Genomic DNA, 23757 nt, shown 5'->3' on the forward strand with positions numbered 1-23757 from the left:
GGCGCCAGCGGGGCGGCGCGGCCATGGCGGCGGTGGCGGCGGGCAGGGCCCCGGCCCACGGGCACGGCGAGAGCGGTGGCGGCCGCGGCGGCGGCGGCTTCCTGGGGCCGCGGGTGCCGGCCGAGGTAGAGGCCATGGCTCGGGTCCTGCAGGACATGGGCAAGGAGACCTTCCGGCGGCTCCTCAGAGGTACGGCCGGCAAGGCCTGCCCCGCCCCGCCCCGGGCATCCCGCCGCGGGTGTGGGTCAGAGCCGGAGGGCAGCGCCGCGTTCCGCGGGGAAGGCGGGGACAGCTGGAGGGTCTTCGCGGGCGGGGTCTCCGCTCTCCCGTTGCGCTTCCCGTTGCTTTTCCCTGCAGGACGCTGAAGTTGAGCGTTGAATTAATGACGGGTTTTCCTGTGCGTATCCTAAAATCCCGTAAGGTCCGTGAGAACGAGGCGCTCTCACTCTTCTCTCCCCGCTCAGTCCCAGAGCAGTGGTCGGGTCACGGTGGGATTGTGTCGGTCAGGAGAAAGCCAAAGCCCCCGTGGATGCTGTCATAACGTGCAGGAGGAAATGAAGGGTGCTCGAAGTGCAGGTGTCTGACTGGAGCTGGGGCTGCCGTGATTGATGAGGTTTTTCTCTGAGGCTCCTGCCTGCGGTAAAGCAAGAAAGTTGAGGTTTTCTCAAGGCACCTTTGGCCACCCAAATCAGAGTTACTTGGCTGAGTAAATTATTTTACACAAAATAATTGCGGAATAATCCAGGAGTTGGTAAGTAGAACAAAAGCACAGCTCTAAGGAACCCAACTGCTGCACAGACAGTGTAGTGCTGCAGCCCTGGCACGTGTGTTCTCTCAGATAACTTATTTTCGGGCCTCTTTTTTTTTTGTTGGATTGAGTCAATAAGGACTCAAGGCATCTGGTAGCTGTTTGCCTCTGAAAGTGTTGCTGCAGAGCCAGAAATGGAGCAGTGCATCCAGGGTTTCCTGACAGTAACTGAAAGTAATAAAGCTAGATGTATAGGTAGAGGCACTGGGACAAAAGTAAATAGAGGTGTTGAACCATATTTGCTGTCCAATGCAGAGACAATGAAGACCAAAAAGTTATATTGGTGCCAGAAAGCCTGACTGTCCCCTAAGCTCCAAGTGAGCTTTATTTCAGTGTGAATTATTGCCTACATTTAGGTGTGCAATAAATGTTTCCTACTGTAGGGGGAACAAACAGACCTTCAGAGCCGTCTGAAGCCAGGGCAGGTGCTACCACAGGGATTCATCCAAGTGCCCAGGTTATGTGAGGCTGGCAGAGATCTCCAGTTATCTTCTGCTCTTGTTGGCTGGGGATTGACAGCTTGCAGGGCAGTGGGTTGTTCTTTGAAGGGTTAGTAGTCTTTGAAGACATGATGAATACATCAATACATCTGAATTGCTCTGGCATTTGCACCAAGTTAGTTTTTTGAGGCTGTTGCTGTTATGCTGCTAAATCGTAACAAAATGAGACATGGCTTCATGTACCTGCACAGTTCACAGTGTAAAAAGTGCGTATACCATTATCTCAGGGTTATCTAGCCTGTGTTATTGCAGGCTCTGCTAAAGTGTCATTTATTTCCTACCAGGAGCAAATGACCCAGCAGTGAGATTTTCTTGGGATATTTTGGGCTTATGCTTTTTTTTTCTAATTCTAGGGTAATGCGAGTAGGTTATAAAAGATTATGTGGACTTTTAACTAATTATTAGGGTTGGTCAACAGAAAGCAGACCACTGTTGTCATTAAAGCTGTCTAGTTGTCTAAGTGACCAGTTGCTCTTTGAAGAAACAGATCAAAGTTGTATTTAAGTAGATAAGTAAGCAGCAACCTATTTCCTGCTCTGTGCATGGTGTTGTAGGCAGGCTTTGGTGCTGATCTGTATGTGGCCTTTCCAGCAGACTCAAAGTCAGTTTTGTTGTCATAGAGCAGAGCCTTTCTCAGCATGGAAAGCTTGGTACTAGCACTATTAGCACCTTGCACACCCTCACTACTTGTGCAAAATCTGCCGTGTAGGTAGTGCCAGACAAATTCAGTCAGCAACGTGACTTGTTAGGGGAGAAGCTGCTGCCTGAGCACTCGCACACCATCCAAGGAGTTGCACATACACCACCCAGGATAACTGCTGGGACCAGAGTGCCTTCACAGCAGGCAGCTCCAGTGAGCACGTGGTGCTCCTTTCGACTCCTTGCTCACACACATTCTTGGGCACACTTTCTCCTCCTTCAGACACAACCTGCTTCTCGCACACCTTTTTAGTCCAGTGGTGATTTTTTCGTCTGGGGTTTTCTAACACCTTATTGGATTCCTTCTCTTGTCTCCATACAGGCAGGCTGTTTACTGTTCTTATCTTGCTGAGTTATAGCTTCTACTGATGATTGTAGCCTCCTTATCTTCTGCTTTGTGCTTCTTGTGGACCTGCTTGTCAGCAGAGCACAGACACTTAAAAAGCCCTAGACCTAAGATAAACATTATCTAAACGTTTAGCAACAACTTAAACTTAGCAACAACTAAAACATCAGTGTGTTATCAAGTTCTTCTCCCACTAAAGACAAAACACAGCACCATAGTAGCCTCTAGAAAGATCACTAAGAAAACTAACAAAGCATATTTAGGTAAAAGTTCACAGCTTACAGCCTAAGGCTGCAGTAAATCTAGCTACTGATGCTAGGCAAGTTGAACTGAGCAAACAGCGTACTAAACCACACAATATTTTAAGTGACTCAAAGTATTCAAAACTAATTTGAACTAACTAACTTATGTCTCGACATGAATGATCCAAGACTTGCCACTGAATTTGATGCACATTTAAAAACATGAAAAGCAGAGAGTTTATCCGGAATTAGAAAACAGTAGCCAGTGGAACTCACCTAATACCAAGAGGAAGACTGCCAGTTTGATTAAAACTCTTTTTTATTTATTTCCCAACATTATTATTAAGCTAATCTCTTAGTGCTGGCTTTCAGTACCACTTGGTGGACATTTTTAACTTTTCATGTTTTATTCACAGCACTAATACGGCTCATTATAAATGACTAATCTGATGCCCTGATCCTGCAATGGGATTGTGTCAGTAATCTGTTTTTCCCACAGTGGGGCTTCCTGTGGCTTCAGCAGCCCTTCCAGGCTGATCAGAGGCTGACGTGACAACAGAAATTTATATAAGCCAGTACATATGTGGAAAAAGAAAGAGTAATTGAATGATGAAGATTGAGATAAACCCACACCAGTTATTAATGTTGCAGCACAGGTTAACTGTCATTTCCTTTGAAGTTTGCATTATCAGCAGTTGTGCACACTACAAGACTTGAAGGTTTAATTTTGTTTTTCTTGTCATTTAACCCTTAGTCTCTGCTGAAATTGCAAGATAATGACGTAAGATGTTGGAGAACAGTGCTGAATCATTTGCTCAGTTCCTCTCCTAAGCTGTGTATCAGAAGCGTCAGTAAGCTTTAAGCAGACTTCTGATGTGAACAAGTTTGTTAATAGAAGCTCAAGCTGGAATTGTACCTGTGAGCAATAGGTTTTTTTACTCTTTTTTTGCATGATAATGAAAGAAATTTCATCAATGAAAACATCTTCCATTTTGCAATGCAAAAGATTTAATCCATTGAAGTTCTCTTGGTAAAGTGTTGTGAGACTGACCTATGGGGGTGGATGATCAGATGTATTTACAGAGACCTGAAGTGGCAGTTTCACGTCAGGAAAAATGTCAGTACAGTAAGTCAAGTAAAATCATACACATTTATGCTGATGTTTACAGAGTCCAGGTCTTCCTCTTTTTAAAGGGATCTTGCTTTGCTTTCTTATTCACAGTCACTGTTAATGCGCTGGAAGGAAAAGACTGCAAGGAATCTGTCAAGCTTATTGCAGAAAGCACTAATCTCTCAGAAGAGCAACTTGCTTTCCTCATTTCTGGCATGTATACCCTCCTGCGAGAGGCATTGAGACTCCCCTTATCAACTTTCAAACAAGAAGTAAGTTCCGGGAGTACTTGGGAGTCCTGTTAAGTTAAAAGCTGCATCAAACACGAGTTACCATCCAAAACCTATTTGCCGGGGTGGGGAGCTACACATAAAAATGTTCCAAGTTAAAGTGGCTGGAAGAAACTGTTAAAAATCTAGAGGTTATTGTTTTACTTGTTAGATAGGTTTACAGTGAGCTTCTTGGAAGAGTATTTAAGGTTTGGGAAAGAGAGATCTTTTTCTATTTCAGCACCTGCACTGTGCATATTTGTTTTCATTCTTAAATTAAAACCCCAAAAGAAACTATTGCAAAGTTATTTCCTTGGCATCAACTCTCTGTTACCATAACCGTGTGCTCCCACGTACCGCTCATTCTGTCCACACTTACAGTTCCTCATATTTGTCTGCCTGCCTTTCTTCATGCTTCCGCCTTAGAGGAAGGAAGGTTGCATGGCTGGAACAGCGGAGTGAAAACTGGGGGAAGGTTTTCCTGCTTCTGCTATGGGTGTTTTGTGTGAATATGGGTACATATGCCATGTTTCTGATGCCTATCCCTGCTTCGTGACTATTTTTCATGTTACTTTACCTTACATTTCTTCTTTTCTTACTTTGTTTTTATGTGAGTGAACCACTTCTGGGCTTACAGCACTGTTCTCTTGTTTAAGGTACTGTTTTTGTGTTTACCCAGGCATGCTGGAAAATCTCACGTATTACAGGAAGCATATTGAAAATATGCTTTTAGTACTCAGAACTTATCTTTCACCACTTCCTTTCTGTTATCATAGTTTAAACAAGTTACTGCAAGACATGTTTGAGAATAAGGGTATGTAATTAATTACTCTAAAAAAAGAATGTTATGGATAGCTACATGAAGGAAATAGCGGGGATGTTGTTTTCGAAAATAAAGGCTTCCAACAGATTTAGGTCATTAAAATTAGTTTCTCACTACTTGATTGAAGGCTTCTGGAAATTCTTCTCAATATGTAACCTGTCATTTCAATATTACTGGCACTTGAGATTAAGACTTCTGGGGGGAGATACCAAGCAGGTAACCACTATTAATTCACCAGGTAAAAAATGATCTTTCAAGACTACATCCTGTAAAATCTCACCTTCTTTGTCCTTCTAGGTTTTTAAGGAAGACCTAAAGGAGCTCAGGTATGCCTATTTATGCATACAGAATACATTTGTTACCAAACATCATGTGAAGCCAGAGGTGTTGTGTGAGACTTGAGTTAGCACCTAGCATGAGCAGTAAATTTCACATGCTGGGGAGATTTGTCTCATTTAGTCTGTAATACAAGTTATGCAAATGTGAGTGACCTTCTCTCTGCCATCCCTACCTTCCCCTGCAATATCTTTTAACATGTTTAGTAAGGTATTTTGGAAGCTAAGAAGCTGCCCTACTTTTCTTCCTTCTTTGAAAGGCCAATGATAAAACGTTCATGACATTCTACCACCTTGTTCAGCTGTGATCTCTCCTGCCCATTACCCCAGAAAGCATAATGATTGTTACAGACTTCATCAGAATTGGTATCAGCCTTTCCAGAGTGTCTCTGAGTAGAAGTTCATATCCTAAAAGCTAGACCTCAGATGATAATCATCTCTATAGATTTTCCCTTATTTCCATATTCAGTAGCAAGGAGAGAATAACAGCAGTTGCTGGTTTCATCTGTAGAGAAACCTCTGCACCAAGGCCCAATTATTTTAAAATGCTCATTTCCCATAACTCTCAGCATTCTGATTCCCACCTAGGAGAAATATAGATCAGTATGTTTCTAATTCTGTCTTTTTTTTTGTCCTTGTTTGTCTGTTAACCTGCACATTGGCTTTCTCCTCAGACTCTGTTCTGCAGAGTCATAGGCGTAACTTATTTTGTGAGCAACTTCAGGCAAGTTAAAGCTGCAGATTTAGACATGTAAGTGGTGAAAGGTGTAACTGGGGCCATGATGAAAGGTGCCTGGCTAGTTGACACAATTTTGCCTGCAGCTCAGTGCTGGAGTTTGCCCTGCCTTTTGTCTTGTGAGCTAAAATGCAAGCTGCTTCCTCTGCCAGGTCACGGAGTTCACACCCAGGTTAAAGTAGGTCAGTAAGAAACTGAGGAGTTGCTTTTGACCCAATGGGAGCTGGTGTTTTTGAGGTGTGCACAGGCTGTGTTCAGTGTGATTAAGGGATAATGAAGAGCGCTGAAAGCTCCGTGCCGAGTTCTCTGGGTAAATATTCCTCTGTTGAGCCGTGGAGAAAGTTGGTGTACAGGAGTGCCAGAAGTCACTGGCTGGGCTGGCTGTGTTACACTGGCTGTGTCTAGAAATACAGATTCCCAGGCCTCCATCCCTGTCATTTGAGCACACTTTTTCTCATGTACATGAAGAACACCCATAGTGAACAGCCGTGTCTTGGCATTATTGGCACCCAGTTTGGGAGGAATTTTGCATTTTTAATGCAGAGAAATGGCTTATTTTGCTTTTTTTGTTGTGTTGACTTTTAAAAGGGTTGGGCTCTGAGCCAAGTTACCTTTTTTTTTACCTATCCTGCATTCTGTTTTCTTCTGTGAAAAGAAGAAAACTCATATAAAGTCTTTTAATCATGTTTCCTGGTGATGCAGCTGGTCTTGGCTTCTATTTTTGGTGGAGAGAGAGGCTGGACTAATACCCACTTCTGATTAATTACATCAGTACTACGGGTTTCACAGGGTTGCCATTCTGTATCCCCTATTTTTTGGCCTGACTGGCTGAGCCAGTGAGAAGAAATTCACTCTCAACTGTGGGTACTATGTCCACACACAACCCTCAGGTTGTTTAATAACGTTATGGCTTAGGCAAATAACATAGGATTGAGACATCCCCATATCTTCCGTGCCCTTCGAGCCCCTTCCTCAGAATGTCCCTTTGAAAACTGATTGCGATCTGTAGCTCAGGCCTGAGCTGTGCCATGTTCTGTGTCTGATCTGCTTAGTGTGTGACTGGCCTCGTGGGTTAGAGCCAGGTACAGAATTTTTCGCAAAATCATTAATTGCCCAGCAAAAATAATGCAAGCTCAAGGGTAGCAGTAGTGTGTCTTGCTTACTAACACTTGCCCTTACAGTTGAGCAACTATTGTGATAGGTATCATAACAATCATATTACAACCTCCTGTCATCAGCTATTCCACTACATACAGAGGATACTGGGTCATCATCAAGCTGGGTTAAGTGATATGCTTGCAGGGGAAGTATAAGTAATGTTTGCAGAAATAAAGTCATGTCTCTTCTGAAAGACAGACAGACACATGCAGCCAAAAAAGCACTGTCTAGTTCCTCCTCCTCACTTCCCGCTTTGCCTCAGATGACTACCTTGCTAATATGCATTCAGTTTTATCCAAACACCGTTTAAAAATGTATTTTAACCCCACTTCTTCCATTAAGAATTAAAGTGCTGATAATTGCTGTTTCATCTTCCCACTGTGTGAGTTGATGAGTTGTTTTTTCTCCCATCATTAGACACTGTAAGCCGTTTAGGACACGTAACTTCCCTGTTTGCTTTGATTTTTCTTTGCTATACCACTGTGTATCTCAAACCAGTGGTGAGTAATGTCTCTGGGCACTGATGTATGTCGAGTGCTGGATTGAACTGTGGCAACAGAAGTAGCTCTCTCACTTGTCCAACCTGCCTCTCTGTAGGAGGTTACAGTCCCTGTGGCAAAGACAGCTGAACAGATAGTGTTTTCTCTGCAGTCTTTGCAGTTCACAGCCTGATATATTGAACTGAAAATAAACAGCAGCTTGTTTATGAAGCAACAACAGTGTCAAAGGAGTGGTAAAGTATGGGAGAGACACAGGGTGGATGGGGCGCGAGTTAGTCTAGGCAACCAGTTCTCATGGTCCCCATCAAATCTGTGTTTGTCCTCTCCGTCTTAGCTGTGCTCCTTTTGTAAGTAATCTTAGCTACAAGGGCCTCTGTTCTTGCTTTTGTGGGGGCAATTCATTCCATCTTCTTTTCATTACAGTTCAGGTGAAAGTGAAATGTGTAGGTCTGGGTTTCTGAAAGCAAGAATTGCTGGCCTGCCTTCTGCACTTGGCAGAGCCATCAGTAAAACTTTTCTTGACTGAGAGAAGTTAAGCAAATATTGTTGCCATACTAGGTAGGACAGGAAGATGTAATACAGGTTTTAGGGTTCTTGATATAAAAACATACGCTGTCCTTTTGAGAGCCTAGACTGAGTCAACACTGAAGTGCTTACGGCAGTTTTAAGCAATGGAAGATGGAAAATGATGACACATTTTTGTGTTCTGTAATAGAGTTTTTGTTTGTTTTGGTAGCTAAGGCCATATATTGGTGGTTACAAAAAAACTTAAATATTTTGTATTGGTCTTCTCTTTAAGGATACCAGAAGATTTCATTGTGGACTTTTCCAGTATAGTCTTTGGAAACAGGTTCGTATCTTCATGTATCTTGCATCGTGCAGGCAGCAGGGTTGCACAGAGCTGTGCTGATGTAAGTCCCAGGCCTATTGCAGGAACAGCAAAATTCTCTAAATTAATACGAACAAGACTGGTCCCATTATTTTGATTCAACATAACATGATGTCCATCCTGTGTGGCTGTAAATACAGCAAGTAGCTTTCATGCCAATTTCCAGTTCTTCTGTGATAATCACCCATCAATTTTTATAATGTTCTATAGGCTCTGTATTGTGCATCAGTACCTACAGATGAAAATGCATTGTAGAATTAAGCATTTTAATCATTGTTATCATTCAGTTGAAAGCAAAGTGAAAGACTTGCTTTGTTGGGAGGCAAGCTACATATGCCTTTTACATAGTGTGGTTTATAGAAGCTTTCACAGACAGCATTTAGTCAAATCTTTATGTACAGTTGAATTGGGAATTCACACTGGGTGACTTGATGACATGTATGAGATATCAAGTGCTCTGATAGCTGTAATTCATTTTCTAAGCAGTAGCTCCAGAGGAAGTACTGAATCAAGAACATTTTGAACCACTTAGCTCTTTTGTCCCTTCTAGGGATTCCTTTTTTCTATATGGTTCTCTGCTCAACCATATTCAGCTTATTTTACATCTAGAAATTGCTTGGAATTTTTACATATGCAGAACTTTTCTCCTTGAAACTTGAGGTCACTGAGTACATAGCTTCACTAACCCAATGCTGCTCCAGATACTCTGCATGGAATCCCAGTAATCATAGTTGTGGTATTTCAGTTACCCTCAGAAGGGTCTGAATGCTGCTACCAAAGTTAAAAATATTTTTCATTTCCTTGGTTAGGATCTTGGCTTAAAGCTAAAGGTTCTTGGAGTAAAAATAAATTCAGCCTTCTCATCTTTTTCTTGCTCTTCTGTCTGAATTATAGGTGTCAAGAATGCAAAATTCATGGTTGCAAAGTGGAAATATTGTTTGTGGTGGAGAAAGAAGATAAATTTAGATGTCATTTGAAGCATGCATGATTGTCTGTTTTCTACTGCAAAATCACGATGCTGGAAAATTTAGCTTTTTCTCATTTCAAAAGCTGTGATTATCCAGTGTAATCTTGTTCTGTGTTTTGAGACCAGAGAAGAGTACCTCAGATTTGATTTCTAGACAGATCTGCTTTTATAATCTTAAATGTAACACTGAATCATAGATATGCTTATTGAGTTGTAAATATATATGATTGTGATGGTAAGAGAAGTATTAGCATCTGATCAAAAATTCAGTATAAGCTAGATAACCCAGAAAAATCCATTTTTAATACTTTTCCTGGCATCTTATCCTGTTTCTGTGATTTTGCTCAATAAACAACAGCTCTGAAGTACTGGAAATTTAACATTTATACTTCAGTGTCTCCACAGTTCCATCAAACTGTGTAGACCAAAAGGAAAGAAAAACTTGCCACATTGACACCATAAAATAACTGCAGAAATTATAAGGTTTTTAAGGGAAAAGATAACCCTAATTCCCCTTCTCTGAGTGTTTGTAATAAATGTAATGCTTTCTCTTTTAATAGTGTAGCTTTAATTTCTACCAGGAGGGTGCATTCTGTGTGCCATTTGTCAGCATTTCACCCGTACATATTTGTTCGTTCTCCCTGTTCAGTGGCCTGCTTGGCATGTCTTGTTTATGTGCATAGGGAGCCATCCAGAATTTGTCTTTAGTTTAGAATTGTTAGGTCAGCTGCTGCTCCACATTCTCTAATCTTTCATTTTTGAGTGCTCTTCTGTTGCATCCTTTGGCAGATGATGTTCTTGTCACCAGGTGTATCATCCTTTCCACATATAATTTGGATGGTCTCTAACTGATCCATGGTGCTTTACTTGTTCTAACTTCTGCCTAGGCACTATGTGCTGACAGTACATTGCAGCTGTTGGCACAGAGTGTTTACAAAATGTAATTATAGTCTGTAGGTTTTGGATATAAGATCCATTGAGTCTTTTCTACTCCATTTTGCTTTTCCTCTTAGAACTCAATGGCTTGATTAATGGCCTGTATAATTTCTGTATGCATGTTGGCCACTATGCACATTCTGTCATCCTTACAGGATTCTTGCTGTTCCAGCTGTGATCTTGTCCAAGCTTGGAAGGTGCTGACAGAAGCTTAAACTAAGCTGTAAAAGCTGTGACTCTTTCCGAGGGAGTGGTGCTGAAGTACAGTCCTGACCATAACTAAAGCTTTGTGGTTTGGCCACAGAAATGCTGTAGCTTAACAATATTCAGAAGCTTCACCTCTGTTTGGGCATTGCTGATCTTCCCCACCACTGCTAACTAAAACATCTTCCTATTTTCTCTACTCTTTCTTCCCTCGAAATACTGGTGCTGCACTGAATGGATGGTCTTCCATTGATGGGAGTTAGCGTGACTTAAGGAAGCGGTAGCCATGTGGCTATTTTTAGGCATTCCCCAAATGAAGCAATGCTCTGGCAGCAGCTGCCACAGAGGGAAAGGCCTGTTCTTACTGTTTAATCCTGCTAATGACCATTCTAGACTCCAGCTCCTTGTGGTTGCACCCAGCTGTGGTAACCTACTTCCTATCCTGTAGCTGACAGTGAGTAAGAACCAGCTGATCTGTTTTTTTCTGCTCATTCCTTTACCGTACTATGAGGAATGTGTCACTTCTGACACCACCCACCCCTCCTAAGCACCCCCACCCCCCAAGGAAAAAAAGGATGAATTCTTTCTTGCACTGCTGTTGCTAAATGCAAGAGTGTTGGAGGATCTCAGTCTGCCAGTCCTGTGGACCTTACCAAATCATTAATCCTTCTGGGAAGTTTCTAAAGGTACCAGTTAACTTGCACACAAGAATCTGAGTTGGGATGTTAAACTGTCATTCCTGCAATCCTGGATTTGTTCAGAGAGGATTCCTTTCTGATGTAAAGTCTGTAATTAGATTATGTCTAGCACCATGGATAAAGGATGTAACCATTCTTATCCTGCCCTCAGTGGAAGTACTGGAGTAGCTTTGAAATGTACTGGAAATAACTTCAGGACACATGGGATGAAGGTACTTCTGCATGTATGGCTAAAAATGGGTGGTTGTTATGGCTGTGTATCAGATTTGGGTTGTTAAGTTACCCTAAGCTTAAGATGCTGTTAAAATTTCAAAGACTGTCAACCATCTGAAGCTGAACTGCTGTCAACTGTATCTCCTCACAGGAATAAACTGAGGCTGGATCAGCCTGTTTGTTCCTGCAGTATGTGTTATAAATTCAGGCCTTGGCTTCTCACATGTTAAACTAGACAAAAATCGCGAAGGTTGTGCAAGAGTTGGCAGTGAGCATTACGTAAGGACTTCAGAGTTTGTAAATTGTGTTGGATTAGCAGGAGTCACTGTGATTATTTTTGTAAGTGTGCTTCCAAGTACACTGTACTATTACTATATTTTTAAACATTGCTGCTTGCTAATACCAGATGCTTTCTGCTGAAGGAGCACAGTGACCTTATTCCTGCTTGTTTGGTCAAGTCACCAGTTTCATCCCTGCTTGCTTTGTTGCTGTTGGATCTGCATGAAGATAAAGATCCATTTGCAAATTCCTTTCTAACCTGTGCAGTTGTATGTAATTGAAACAATAGAAATGCCAGCCATTACAGTGACTCTTGCTGGACTTTAGAATGACATCAGTTGACTGGAATTACACAGAGTCACTTGCTCTTTTTTTTTATTAACATGGACTGTAGTTAAGCATAGGAGAAGTGGATGATCTGGGCACAGCTTTCCTAAGCACACAAAACCTCCACTCATTCAGACCTCTCTAAATGATGATAGATGTAGGAAAGAAACAAGTTCCAGATTGCTTTGTTCTAAGGGATCTTATTTTCTCTTTAGATTGTTGTTTGTTTTATGAATTTGCTTTTCAGTCTCCCATTTCTGATTTACTCTGTAGGCGTCCCACTTCCGAAGGCACAGCTCTCATACAAGGAAGTAGGCTGCCAAGCATCCAGGACTTCAAGTGGAGAGTGGACGTAGCTATATCCACAAGGTATAAAAGAGAATCCTGCATGACCCTAGAAATTAATTTGCCCAAGGACTTCTTGTGCTGCTTAAAAATGTGGATAGTGTTAAAATGTACCTTCTGTAAGGGACTGGCATGCAGCATTAAAGGATAAGATATGGAGGGGATTTTCTGAACAGTGCAGAAGTCAGTTTATATACAGCTTGCTGCTGTTAACATGGGTTGCCAACAGGCTGCTGCCTTCATCTTCTGCTAATGTTAATTTTGAGCTCCTTATTTGTTTTGGTCTCTAAACCCTTTTTGCTAAGAACCATTTAATTCAAAGTCTGAGTTTCTTTCAAAAATTTGAAACTTGATGGAGCTGATAGAACTCCATCCACAGGTCCTCAGATATGATGGAATAAATTAGATGGATTGACCCTCACACAGCCAGCCAAGCTCTCACTGGAGCAGGGGAGGGAAATCATCTGTACAACTTCTCAAGCAGACTATCATTTCTGTGTTGCACATGATAAATAAAATCTCATTACCTGTCCAGTCTGCTGTACATACTACAAAGAGGGGCTTCAGAACAGCACCTTTACATTGTTATGCAACTTGTCACTGATCTCCTAGTTTCTTTCACAGATCAGGAGCAAAGTTCTTTGTAATCATCCTGCCTGTGCCTGCAGTGAATAGCTTCTTGCTGTCTGCCACAGCAGAGGCAGCTGAGGGATGACTTTGGCTAGGGCCAGAAGGAAACAGAAACAAGTTGTCTGTGCTGTTCCTGGTCTTTGTCCTGTTCTAACCAAGATAGACCAAGGTGAAAGAAATTAGATGGTGATCCAGTATTTGTCAGTAGCATACGCTGTTAGCATGAGTGACTTCATATTGCATACATGAGTACCTGCATCCGAGGGAGAGTCTCTTTCCCGCCATAGTTGAGACACCCATGGATCAGGGATGGTCTTCCTGAAAGAGAGAAAAAGGGCTCCTGAGTGAAAGCTGTAATGGCCACAAGCTACTAAGGGAGGTGACTCTCAGGTGAAGTGCTGTAAACAGTGCTGCATAGTGATACCTGTAAAAACAGGTACCACTATGCAGAAAAAAATCTGTACCTCTAAGAGAGCAAAATGTACAGATAAACATCCTCAGGGACAGTGCTTGCAAGCTGCAGGCAAATCCTATGATTTGTTTTCCAAACACTGGAGCAATACACTGGCCTTTTCTGTTTTCCTTCCTCTTACTTCCTTTCCAGTCAACCTGCCCCCCAGGATTGCTTGCTTATCATCCAGCACCAGCCTCTGTGAATGGCTTCTGGCTGTAACGCCTTTCAGTACCTGAGCAGGCTTTGGCAGGGTTGGTTGATGAAAGCTGCACAAGAATGACTCATTTCCCTTTCTTGGGTCATCAAATAAAATAACATCCCACAAATTTAGAATGAAGACTGGAAGAGCTTGATTCCCTAAATGAGATGGGAGTTGAAAGTATTAAAGGGATGGGAAAGATTAATGCAACATGGTAAACTACATAAGAAAACTGTGTATTATTACTAGCAGTGCTTGGTTAGCTCTTATCCTTACCATAGTTTCACTGAACTATTATTTAAAATCAAAATTGCTCCTAAACTCATAGTTACTAAACTATTAAAAAGATTCGTAGTCTCAATACTGAGGTAAACTGGACATGAGCTCCCATGCTCCTGGTCTCCATGACTGGAATTGCTCATATTCTGTATAAAGCCTACATGAACCTCTCAACCTGCTAATGTACATTGCTGTACTCATCCCACTGGCCATGTCTATTGCTGTAATACTAATCATGTAAATAATTTCAGTTCACTGGCCCGTGCACTTCAACCATCCATTCTGATGATGCTGAAGCTTTCAGATGGGACAGCTCATCGCTTTGAAGTAAGTCTGATTACCATAATAAATTAAAAAAGAAAAAAACAAACAAGAAAAATCATTGAAGTTGTTTTTAACAGTTTTTAACAGTTCTTTACTGTTTAAAATGTTAAAGCTTTTGTAAACAGTACATTATCATTGGTTAGTTTTTCTTTGGAATCCTTCATGCTCAGAGTAGCTGCATATAATGAAATGCCACCCAAAATCATTTTATACCTTGTTCCCACACACATATTGCTGGAAACTCATTTGTTAAGGAGCATTAATTACTAAAACCCACTGTTGTGTAATACCTGGTTTGACTGAAAAATGGGGGGTTGTTATCAACTGCAACCTTCAGACTGGATGGTGGTTCTTGAGGACAGGAGAATCACTGGGGTAGTTTATATAATGTATGGTACACTTCTAAAATGGTAACATTCTCTTCTGGGGCAGAGATAGTTTTATTCTTCAGTAGAGTTCTTGCTGCTAGAAAGAAAGTAAAAAAACCTCTTTGCTTTTTACCTCAGAATTAGTCACTGGCAGTATTTCTGACGCTGTACATAAAGGCTTGCCAGAAGATGGCATAAACTCTTCCATATTTTTAACTTTTGAAAAGGAATGCTACTTGTTCTATAAATAACATGGTGGTGCATACAGGAATTCAGTGCACAGCAGGCACTGTTACATTTGAACTCTCTAAAGATTTTGGCTTCAGTTCAGGTGTTAGTAGTAGTCTGGAGGAAGCACCAAGTACTGTGGGTTGAAAGAGGAGGACTGATTTTACTTTTACAGTGTTTCACAAACAGGCAGCTATTGAGGAAGGCACAAATTCAGTGCTACATTGCAAAGTGTTGAGATCAAATTCCCTTGCTGTGGACAGCCTAGCTCAGGGCATCCCATACACTCTGAGGTCTTCCATGGAACTGAAATGATGCCATGGACTTCAGGATAACCCTTTACAACAGGGTGAGTTTCACTTGTGAGAACTAGTATATATTCTTAATTGCTTAGATTTGAGTCTTGTATGTATGTCAAAAGTGAAAAGGATGTGATGCCTTCTGATGCATTTCTGATGCATATGGAAAATGTAAAATCAGATGTTGGATTCCTCTCACACAACTGGTATCTGTGCTACAGTAGGCAGAAGGATTACGAAGGACTCTGTCCAAAGAACTGTGTGTCTTCAGTGTTCTCAAAGAAGTAAATTAGGCAGTGCTTTGCAGAGCAGGCTGGGACTAGCTAGACTGCTGCTGGTACTCACATGAGCGCATGTGTTTGTGCTGCACTAATGTGTCACCCAGTCTGTGCCTGCACTCATATGTGGTTCTCTGCTTACCAGGTAATAGATTTCTATCCATTTGGCTTCTCAGGCTTGAAGTGGTAAAGGGATGTCCATTAGTCTCCTGCACGACTGAAAATGTTTTGTATACTTTAACCAAAATCTTCGGCCTTCCATATACAGGCAGTGCCCTTTGCTCTTGAGGTTGCTGCCAAGTCCTCAATTCCTTTCCCTTGCAAAGTTCAGACAAGCAGAATATCTGGAATTTGTTGCTTGAGAATTCTTTAGTCTCTGCAGCTTTCCAAGTGTCTTTATCTTTCCTTCCAGTCCGTAACTCGCGTCACCACAGCAGCCATCCGTTTACATTCTAGAGCACGTCCTTTCTCACATCAGGCAGTGTAGAAGATGTATTAGGTAGCTGTCATTTCTGGGTTTTCCCACTCTCCTTGTTCACCTGGATGATTTTGTTGAATTAACTGCATTTTCCTAACCTCAAATCCTTTAAGTCGAAAAAGAAAACCTGAAAAAGTAAATGGGGTGGCATGTCCCAGTCCCTAGGCATGTCCTTGTGACAGTTCCCAAGATGCTTCCTATTTTCTAACATGAATATTCTGTTTCAGGTGCCAGTTGCAAAGTTTCAAGAACTGAGATACAACGTTGCCCTTATACTGAAGGAAATGAATGACTTGGAGAAGAGGAGTGTACTGAAGATCCAGGACTGAACGCTTTGAAACTGGGAGTTTACAGAACAGATATGAAAACACCCTCAGCATGTTTGGTGAATGGCAAAGCAGGGAAGCGTCACCACTTTGCCTCTCTGAACTTTAAAGTGGCATTTATGGTCATTTATGGCGTTTATGATGTCTGTTGTAAATACGTTTTCATTTCAAGCGTTAAAAGCACAAGGTCTTTTCATAAGACTTAGGAAAAAAACAAAACCAAATCTATGAAAAAGCATAATGCTGTTTGCGAGAATTATTGCATGATTCATCAAAACATTTTTTAAATAACTGTCTTAATAGATGTAAGAGTCATTTATTTCTGATTGTGATTCATCACTCTCAGTATTTTTGAAAGCCTGCTACCGGAAGCCCCGTCAGTGTGTATCAGAAGAAAGCTCTGCAGTACATCAAATAAGAAATACAACAACAAAAAACATGCACTCCTGTGCTCTCGTGTGACAAATGTGAACTGGAGTTTTGTGTAAGTAAAAGTGCTTCTGGCTTCTCGCTGACTGAGTTATGGTTGCAGGTATTTAAAGAATAATTTTGAAGAAAATTGGAAGTCTGTGGATCAAAAAAGTTGAGTTTCTGGAACTAATTCCATGGAATCGCACAGGTGGAAAGGTACAATGTAAGTCTTTATCTGGTTGATCAAAATGGGCTAAATAGCAGTAATCTCATAGATTTATAACTGGAAAGGCCTGCTGCTTGTCTTATGTATTTCCCATATGTTCAGTGTGAACAGAATCATCTGAATTACTGGGCAGAAACCTCTGGCACTGCAATAATAGCGAATGGCAGGAGACAGTGATCTTGTAGATCACTACATACTCATTAATAGTGCAAATCAGACTCTGGGATGAAGAGGCTGCATACAGCCTCTGGGAGGAAAGTCATGGGTGTGAGAATACCAACCCACCAGGCCAAGGAAACAGTTAAGCATAGGCTGAAGTTCCCTGTGTTGGTCAGGCAGTTGGACTGGATGATCAAAGTAGGTCCCTCCCAACTGAAATAAAAATTCTATTTATTTGCCCCATGAGTAAATCTTGGAAGAAGTCCCTTAACTTGAAGCATATGTTTTAACTCTCATTTAAATGCCATGGGACCACATGTATGTCCCTAAGACTTTTGCCAAGAAGGGCTGCATTCCTCAATCATTGCCTGAACAAGGTTTCCCCAGCAGCAAAGATATGGAGGCTGTGAGCAATGGCCCAGTGACAGTGCAAGCCATGGGCCCTAGAACTATTGGATTTATCCTGCTGCCAAAAGCAGTTTAGAAAGCATGTGCCATGACTGTTGTGGGCACTGGCTCATTCTAGCTGCTTTTAGGGGTTTTACATCAGTAGTACCACCCATACTTCTCACTCTTGCTTTTTGTGACTGTAGAACTTGTCTTTGTCTCCCTTATTGCCTGGAGAAAACTATTGAAATTAAAACCATGGATTAGGAGGCCTTTTACACTCCCACAGCTGTTTCTGTATGAAAGGATGAATTGGCTCTTGGATTTTAAGAATCACAACAGCTATAAAATGACTTCACTTTATTAGTGCAGGCTGCCGTCAAAGAAGTTCTTTTTAAAAGTATGACAAGGATAGCTCAATAGCTATGGTCCAGAAAGCTTTTAAAACCTGTGCAAGAATGCGTCCTGTAGTTTCAAATAAACCTATCAGCCTTTATTTCAAACTGTTCCATTTGCTTTGTAGGCTACTCATCAATAAGTCTGAGGCTTGATCCATACTGTGTCTTAACTACTGTGTTCAGGTTACACCAAAGGATGTAAAGCGGAATTAGCTTCTGTAACTTCAAGTGGACTGTAGGTTGCATTAATGTGATATTTTCTTTTTTGTTTTAGATTGTGAAGCTTGTATATCTTATTTCTGGAATTCCATTATCACAAGATGTGATACAAAACATACATTCTTGTGTTCCTTGTTACAACCTTTTCCCTCTGAATGTTCAAGTTTATTGGTTTCAAACTAGAAAGGAATCTCAACTGAGACAAGTGAAGTCTTTACAGACAAATGGAACACTGCATGGGTATAAAATGACCTACTGCTCTAGACATTTGCAAAGTATTTTTTTACTGTTCAGAAGGATCCATAAATGCCTTCTAGATGGAATATATTCCTTCCATTGTTCTCCTGTAACAGCCATTGCCCACGTTCTCCGGAAGTGGAAAGGCTTCCTTACTGTTTTCCTCATATTCTCCACATGGGGTGATGGACCTCTTTTAGGCTCAATTTTTTTCTTGCCACACATTAAGCAGGAGCTTACTGTAACTGGAGGTTTACAGTGCACATGAATGGGTACATAAACACTTGGGATTTTCATTCCTCTGTACTTAAGAGTTAATTTGGGCTTTCCTTCTGACAGAGTAGCTTTCCAGTGAGACAGCAGTTGTTACCAAAATGGCTAATGGTAGTGGATAGTGGACAGTTCCTCACTTTTGATAAAATATGAGCCTTAAAAGTATTGTTTTCTCTTAATTTCACAGTGAATTATGTGTTAAATATTTGTTCAACACTGAAATATCTTACTTCACAGTTAAAATACTCCAGCATTTGAATTCCACTGCATTTCTGACTGCAGCCCTTTCATTTCAATAAAGAACAAAAATAACCTTCTCAGAATCTGGGTATGCCTGAACACAAATTATTTTACCCAACTCACTCTAGGTTTGGTTACACTTCAAGGACAGGCAGTGAATCCCCCTTTCTGTACAATGTGGGAAAGATACAACTTGTATGGGATGCTGGCTGTGTTGGTCCCGAGCTCTTGTCAGCCTGATCACCAGTCAGTCATCAGTTAGGAAGGGAGGAGGTTTTTGTTGGGAAGGACAAGTATTTTTATCCCTCTTACACACTGTTCACAGACCAACAGGTAGCAAAGACCTTTCCCAGCTTCCATTGGTAGTTTTCCTTGAAAAACAAGATGCAGTTGCTTTCTCTATTTGATGGCGCCATGCATTTATTTAAATGTGTTTGTGAATGTCTTAGTGCTAGCTATTTTCTAACCTGTGGTGTATGAACATAATTTTCCCCAATTCACCTTTTCTTTAATTTCCTTTACAGTATATGGAACATTATACTTTTGCTTTAAAGATTAATGTGTCAAAACCTATTGAAAATAGAACTGGAACTTGATTGTTTCTCAATGTTAATCGTGTATGTATAATAACAGAGATGCCCAGCGCATGCAGGAGTCGTCATTGTAGGCAGAATGCAAAAGGAGAGTCACAGAAGTCATTCAGAGACTCAGTGGCAAAATAACGCTGAAGAACTCACACATGTTCCCTTCCCGCTCTCTACCCGTCTGTCAGCACTGCTTCCCAACATACCGGTCAGATCTCCCTCTTTTCTTTCCAGTTGGCTCAACTCCACAGGCCATCAGTCCAAATCTGTTCTTGCCTATGGACTATTACAGTGTGTGCACAGCACTTGAAAATAACAAGCCATCTGTGGTTGTATTTGTGATGTGAGTTTTCTCATCCCTACTTCCAGCAGAGCAGGAGCTCTGTCAGCATGACTAGGAGGTCAGAATTTCACACTTGCGTTAGTTCTGTTAGTTGAGTAGTGAGTCTAGAGGGGAAAGAAATAGGTTGGTTGGTTTTGTGGTCTCAAAATCTGACGCAGATTATAGCTCCAGAAGGCGGCTGAAGAATGTAGTCATGCTCTCATCCTGCCTGTTGTGCCAGCCATTAACTGCTGGAAGAAGATCAGTATTGTGCTCATTGTCATTAAAAGGAAGAAATTAAACCTCCCTTTGCAGAAAACTCATACAAGGGAGATGTGCTTTTGCAGAGTGAGTCACCTAGCTTTAACTTCTGCTTAAGTGAGGGATAAATCGTTCTTGATCTCATGAACAATGCAGGTAGGTAGGGAGTTGCTTTGGGTTTTTTCCTGCTTTTTGCTTTTTTCTTTTTTTGCTTCCTAATCAAGTACACCTCATGACCCACTGCTGCTCCAAATCCATGAATATATGTATGAATGTATGAAAACTCCACGCTTTCAGGATGTGTTATATAAAAACACCCCAGCATATCTAGACTGAGTATGTACATTCAACTTACACAGCTGTTCTTGCTAAAATAATCTTTGCAGAGCCTGGCCTGATGTCAGAATCAAATATTTTGTAGTTGCTGATTTCTAGTGAACAGTAAAGCAGTATCTTGGCTTAAAAACATTTGCCATTAGTGATTGTACAGCTCACTCTGTACCTGTCACACCCCACAAAGTACTAACATTTACCAAACACCACACGTACCAAGAACTAGCAAAGGCAGAGCCAGCTGGTTTCCTCCCTAAAAAATCACAGTGATTTTGCCCACAGGCCGTACATAATGAGGTCTGAACTTTTTTCTGGCTTTGGATAAAGGACTGTGCTCTGTTCGCCCTCCTAAACACACAGCTCCCACCATGGGAGTAGTTCATAAGCACAGCTGCCTTTTTCTCTTGAAATGTTTCAGCCACGTCCCTGCTGCTGTAAGAGAATTCCCAGAAGTACATTTCACAGTGCTTTTTTGAGAAGTCATTCCAGTCCGGAGCGATCAGCCTGTCAGCAAGCCCTGCAGATGCCTTCATACATTGTAAATAGAAACTGTGGAAGTTCCTTTCAGAGCACAAATGCTGATCACATTTTCCACAATCTATTTCCCTATCTTGAATTCATGTGCTGCTAGAAACCCTGCCTTTGTACGTGACTTCTCTCTTTAAGTGTCTGAAATATAACCATGTAAATACTGGTGGCATATTCCTGATGGAGAGATTGTCATCGCATTGCTACTGGTAACCAGCGGTTCTGTCACTTTCCCTCGCTTGAATAGGCTTTGACTCATAGTGGTTTTCAGCGCAATAGTTGAAAAATAACATACTGAGGGGTTGCCGAGGCTATTTTGCAATAGAGACAACTGCTGACCTCAAAGCTACAGGAAAACATCTTTCTTTGTTCTTTTATAGTGATACGATATATCACTTGCTATATTGTGCACCTGCAATTGGTAGCCATAGTTACATAGTTATTGCATTTTGGGCCTGGGACAAAATGAACCTCTTGTAAGGAATTCATGGGTAAAACTAGATCCTGGTCTTGTCTGAAATATTAAAGGAGGACATTCAGGATTGGTAGTACTAAGGGATGAGCTATTTGACAGCTTGGCCAAGTGATCATTTGATTATCGAACATGGCAATGAAACTAACTTTTAAGGTGTCCTGAAGTGAACTGCCTTCATTATAATACTAAAAATCACACCCACAGAGGTCAAAAAGACTCTGGCCCAAATGAAGACCTCTCCTCTGAGCATGTGTAGTGACCAGAAGGAAGGACACAGCAAATACTACATGTAGATTAAACCCAATCATTGTAACTGGTAGTGTGTTACCTTGTAACTCGTGTATAAACCTAAGGAGAAAGCCAGCACTGGTGAGCTTGATTTGTGGAGCCATCCACTGAGCAGCAAAACCTGAGCAAACCCAGGATCTCTGCTGAGTGCATGGATTTGGGTTACCACACACCAGGCACAAACAGTATGAGCTCTTCTTGCATGGAAGTTTGGGAAACGAAGTCTGTGTTAGTGAGCATGAGTCTGTGGGGAAAACCCCATCCTTCTGAGCCCCAGTTCTAACTCTGCCTGTTCTGAAGCATTGCTTAACTGAAACCTTAAGTGCTTCAGGTATCCCATATTTCTTTGAATTACCTGATGGCAGGCTGAGCTACACTTTGGATTATTGTCTGATTTAAGCTATGGCAGGAAAAAAAAATATACTAAACCCAGTGGTTATTCTAGTAAACTTTTTCTAATTAAAGGATTTACCTGGGAATAATGGTTGGATGTTGCACTTTCTTTTCAAGAGCCCTAGGGACAGAGTCCAAACTTTTAGCAGGTGCAAAATGTCTTCTTACCATAGAATTTGAAGACAATTTTTGAGGGGTCTGATGGCTGGTTTCTGTTTCCGGGTATAACTCTGACTTCCTGTATAATCCCAAAGTTGCCTACACATGGACACATAAACATCACAAAATTAGCCCTCCTTATTCTGGTGGGCGTTACTAAGAGTTAAGGGCCAGAATTTAACTGCCTTTAAATTACATTTTTTGCTTTAAATCTAAGCTCATCTGAACATTCTCGTGTATCTTCTCTAAACAAGGTCTTACAACAGTCATGTTTCTTGCTTCTCCTTTCTTCCATCTTCTGTCCTGTCTATTCAACCCCCATGGGCAGGGCTTGTCCTTACCTGCTTAGTTTACATAGGCAAAGCTGGGGGATCCAGACACTTTTGTAAATAAGAAATGGGAAATCAATTCCTTCATCTCTTATGTTTTGTGAGGAGGCCAGTAGTATCAATAACAGCTATCCTCAGAAATATCAAATACTGCAGTGGATTTTAAGACAGTGTGAAAAGTGCTCTATATTTTTAGAGTATTCAAAAACATCTATCTAGATACCACGGACATTTCTAGAACCTGTAACTGTGATCTACATAAAACCGCAAACAAACAAAAATCGGACAACTTCTTTTAAAACAACTGCTTCTGTTCTGTGGTAGCACAGGCGGTTTTCTCCCTAGTTAGCACCAACAGTTACAGAACTAGTGCAGACCTTTCATATCACCAGAATCGGTTGAAAAGTGCAGACTGGAGTGAGCAACTCGGCTAGTCCTAAATAAAACTAACATACATCATAAGGCCTGCGGTTTTTTTCCTAGAACCTGGCAGGTATACCTATGCAATATGCCACACCACATACCCGCGTAAACACGGCATTTTGTTCCTGGTGTTCTAGTCCTAAAAGCACAAGTACCCGACATCAGAATCGCTTCACAACTACACAGATCCTCTTCAGGAGAGTTAATATCTGTGTCACTACAGCCTTTAAAATTCCAGTTCCAGCAGGAAACGGCATTGCTGCTTTTCCCAGGCCGGTTTGAACGGTTACTTATTTTGCACCGCCGTACCTATCACGCTGCCAAACCCGGGACCGAATCGAGTTCCTCGCCGCCGTGTCACGCAAACCAACGGTCAAACCTAACGTCCCGGCTGCCCGGCGGGAAGCGGGTCCCGCCGCGGTGCCTTCACCTGCAGCACGGCCCTGCGCAACGCGGAGCCCGGGTGAGGAGGGGACTGCGCCTGACACCCACCGGGGCGGGCGGCGCCGGGGCGGAGCCACGCCCGCACCTCACGGGGCTCGCAGCGGCCTCAAGCCCTCACAGGGCGCCGCGCTGACAGGGCGCCCCCTCCCCTCCGCAGACCGGGCCGGGCCGCACAGCCCGCCCCGGGGGCGGCCCCGGCTCCCCCTGCGGGAGCTCGGCGGGGGCTGCGGAGCCCGCCGCGGTGCCGGGCCGGCGGGCGGGCCCCTCAGCGGAGCGGCGGCGGGGCCGGGGCCGGGGTGGGCGCGTTACAAAACCGCCTGGTTTTGTAACAACCTGCGGGCGCTGCCCAATGAGCGCCGCCGCCCGGCGTCACGTGCCCGCCTTTATATAAGCGGCGGCGGCGCGGGGCGCTCCCGGCGC

General features: G+C 42.2%; 1 protein-coding gene and 1 long non-coding RNA gene across 2 annotated transcripts; one reads left to right on the forward strand and one right to left on the reverse strand.

Annotated features, from left to right (window-relative positions):
- Window positions 1–21: 21 nt before the first annotated feature.
- Window positions 22–18881, forward strand: COMMD5 (COMM domain containing 5). The gene is made up of 7 exons (XM_065689107.1): window positions 22–189; window positions 3818–3978; window positions 5096–5124; window positions 8327–8377; window positions 12314–12409; window positions 14199–14274; window positions 16150–18881. The coding sequence occupies exons 1-7, from the start codon at window positions 24–26 to the stop codon at window positions 16249–16251; spliced, it is 681 nt and encodes a 226-aa protein (XP_065545179.1). The 5' UTR covers window positions 22–23; the 3' UTR covers window positions 16252–18881.
- LOC136019208 (uncharacterized) lies at window positions 8056–23491 on the reverse strand. The gene is made up of 4 exons (XR_010614774.1): window positions 23203–23491; window positions 22151–22240; window positions 13269–13333; window positions 8056–8451 (listed from the first exon to the last, which is right to left on the reverse strand). It is a non-coding gene; the product is annotated as an uncharacterized LOC136019208 (long non-coding RNA).
- Window positions 23492–23757: the final 266 nt, after the last annotated feature.

The sequence above is a fragment of the Lathamus discolor genome, chromosome 9 (assembly GCF_037157495.1).
Source record: "Lathamus discolor isolate bLatDis1 chromosome 9, bLatDis1.hap1, whole genome shotgun sequence".
Lineage (NCBI taxonomy): Eukaryota > Metazoa > Chordata > Aves > Psittaciformes > Psittacidae > Lathamus > Lathamus discolor.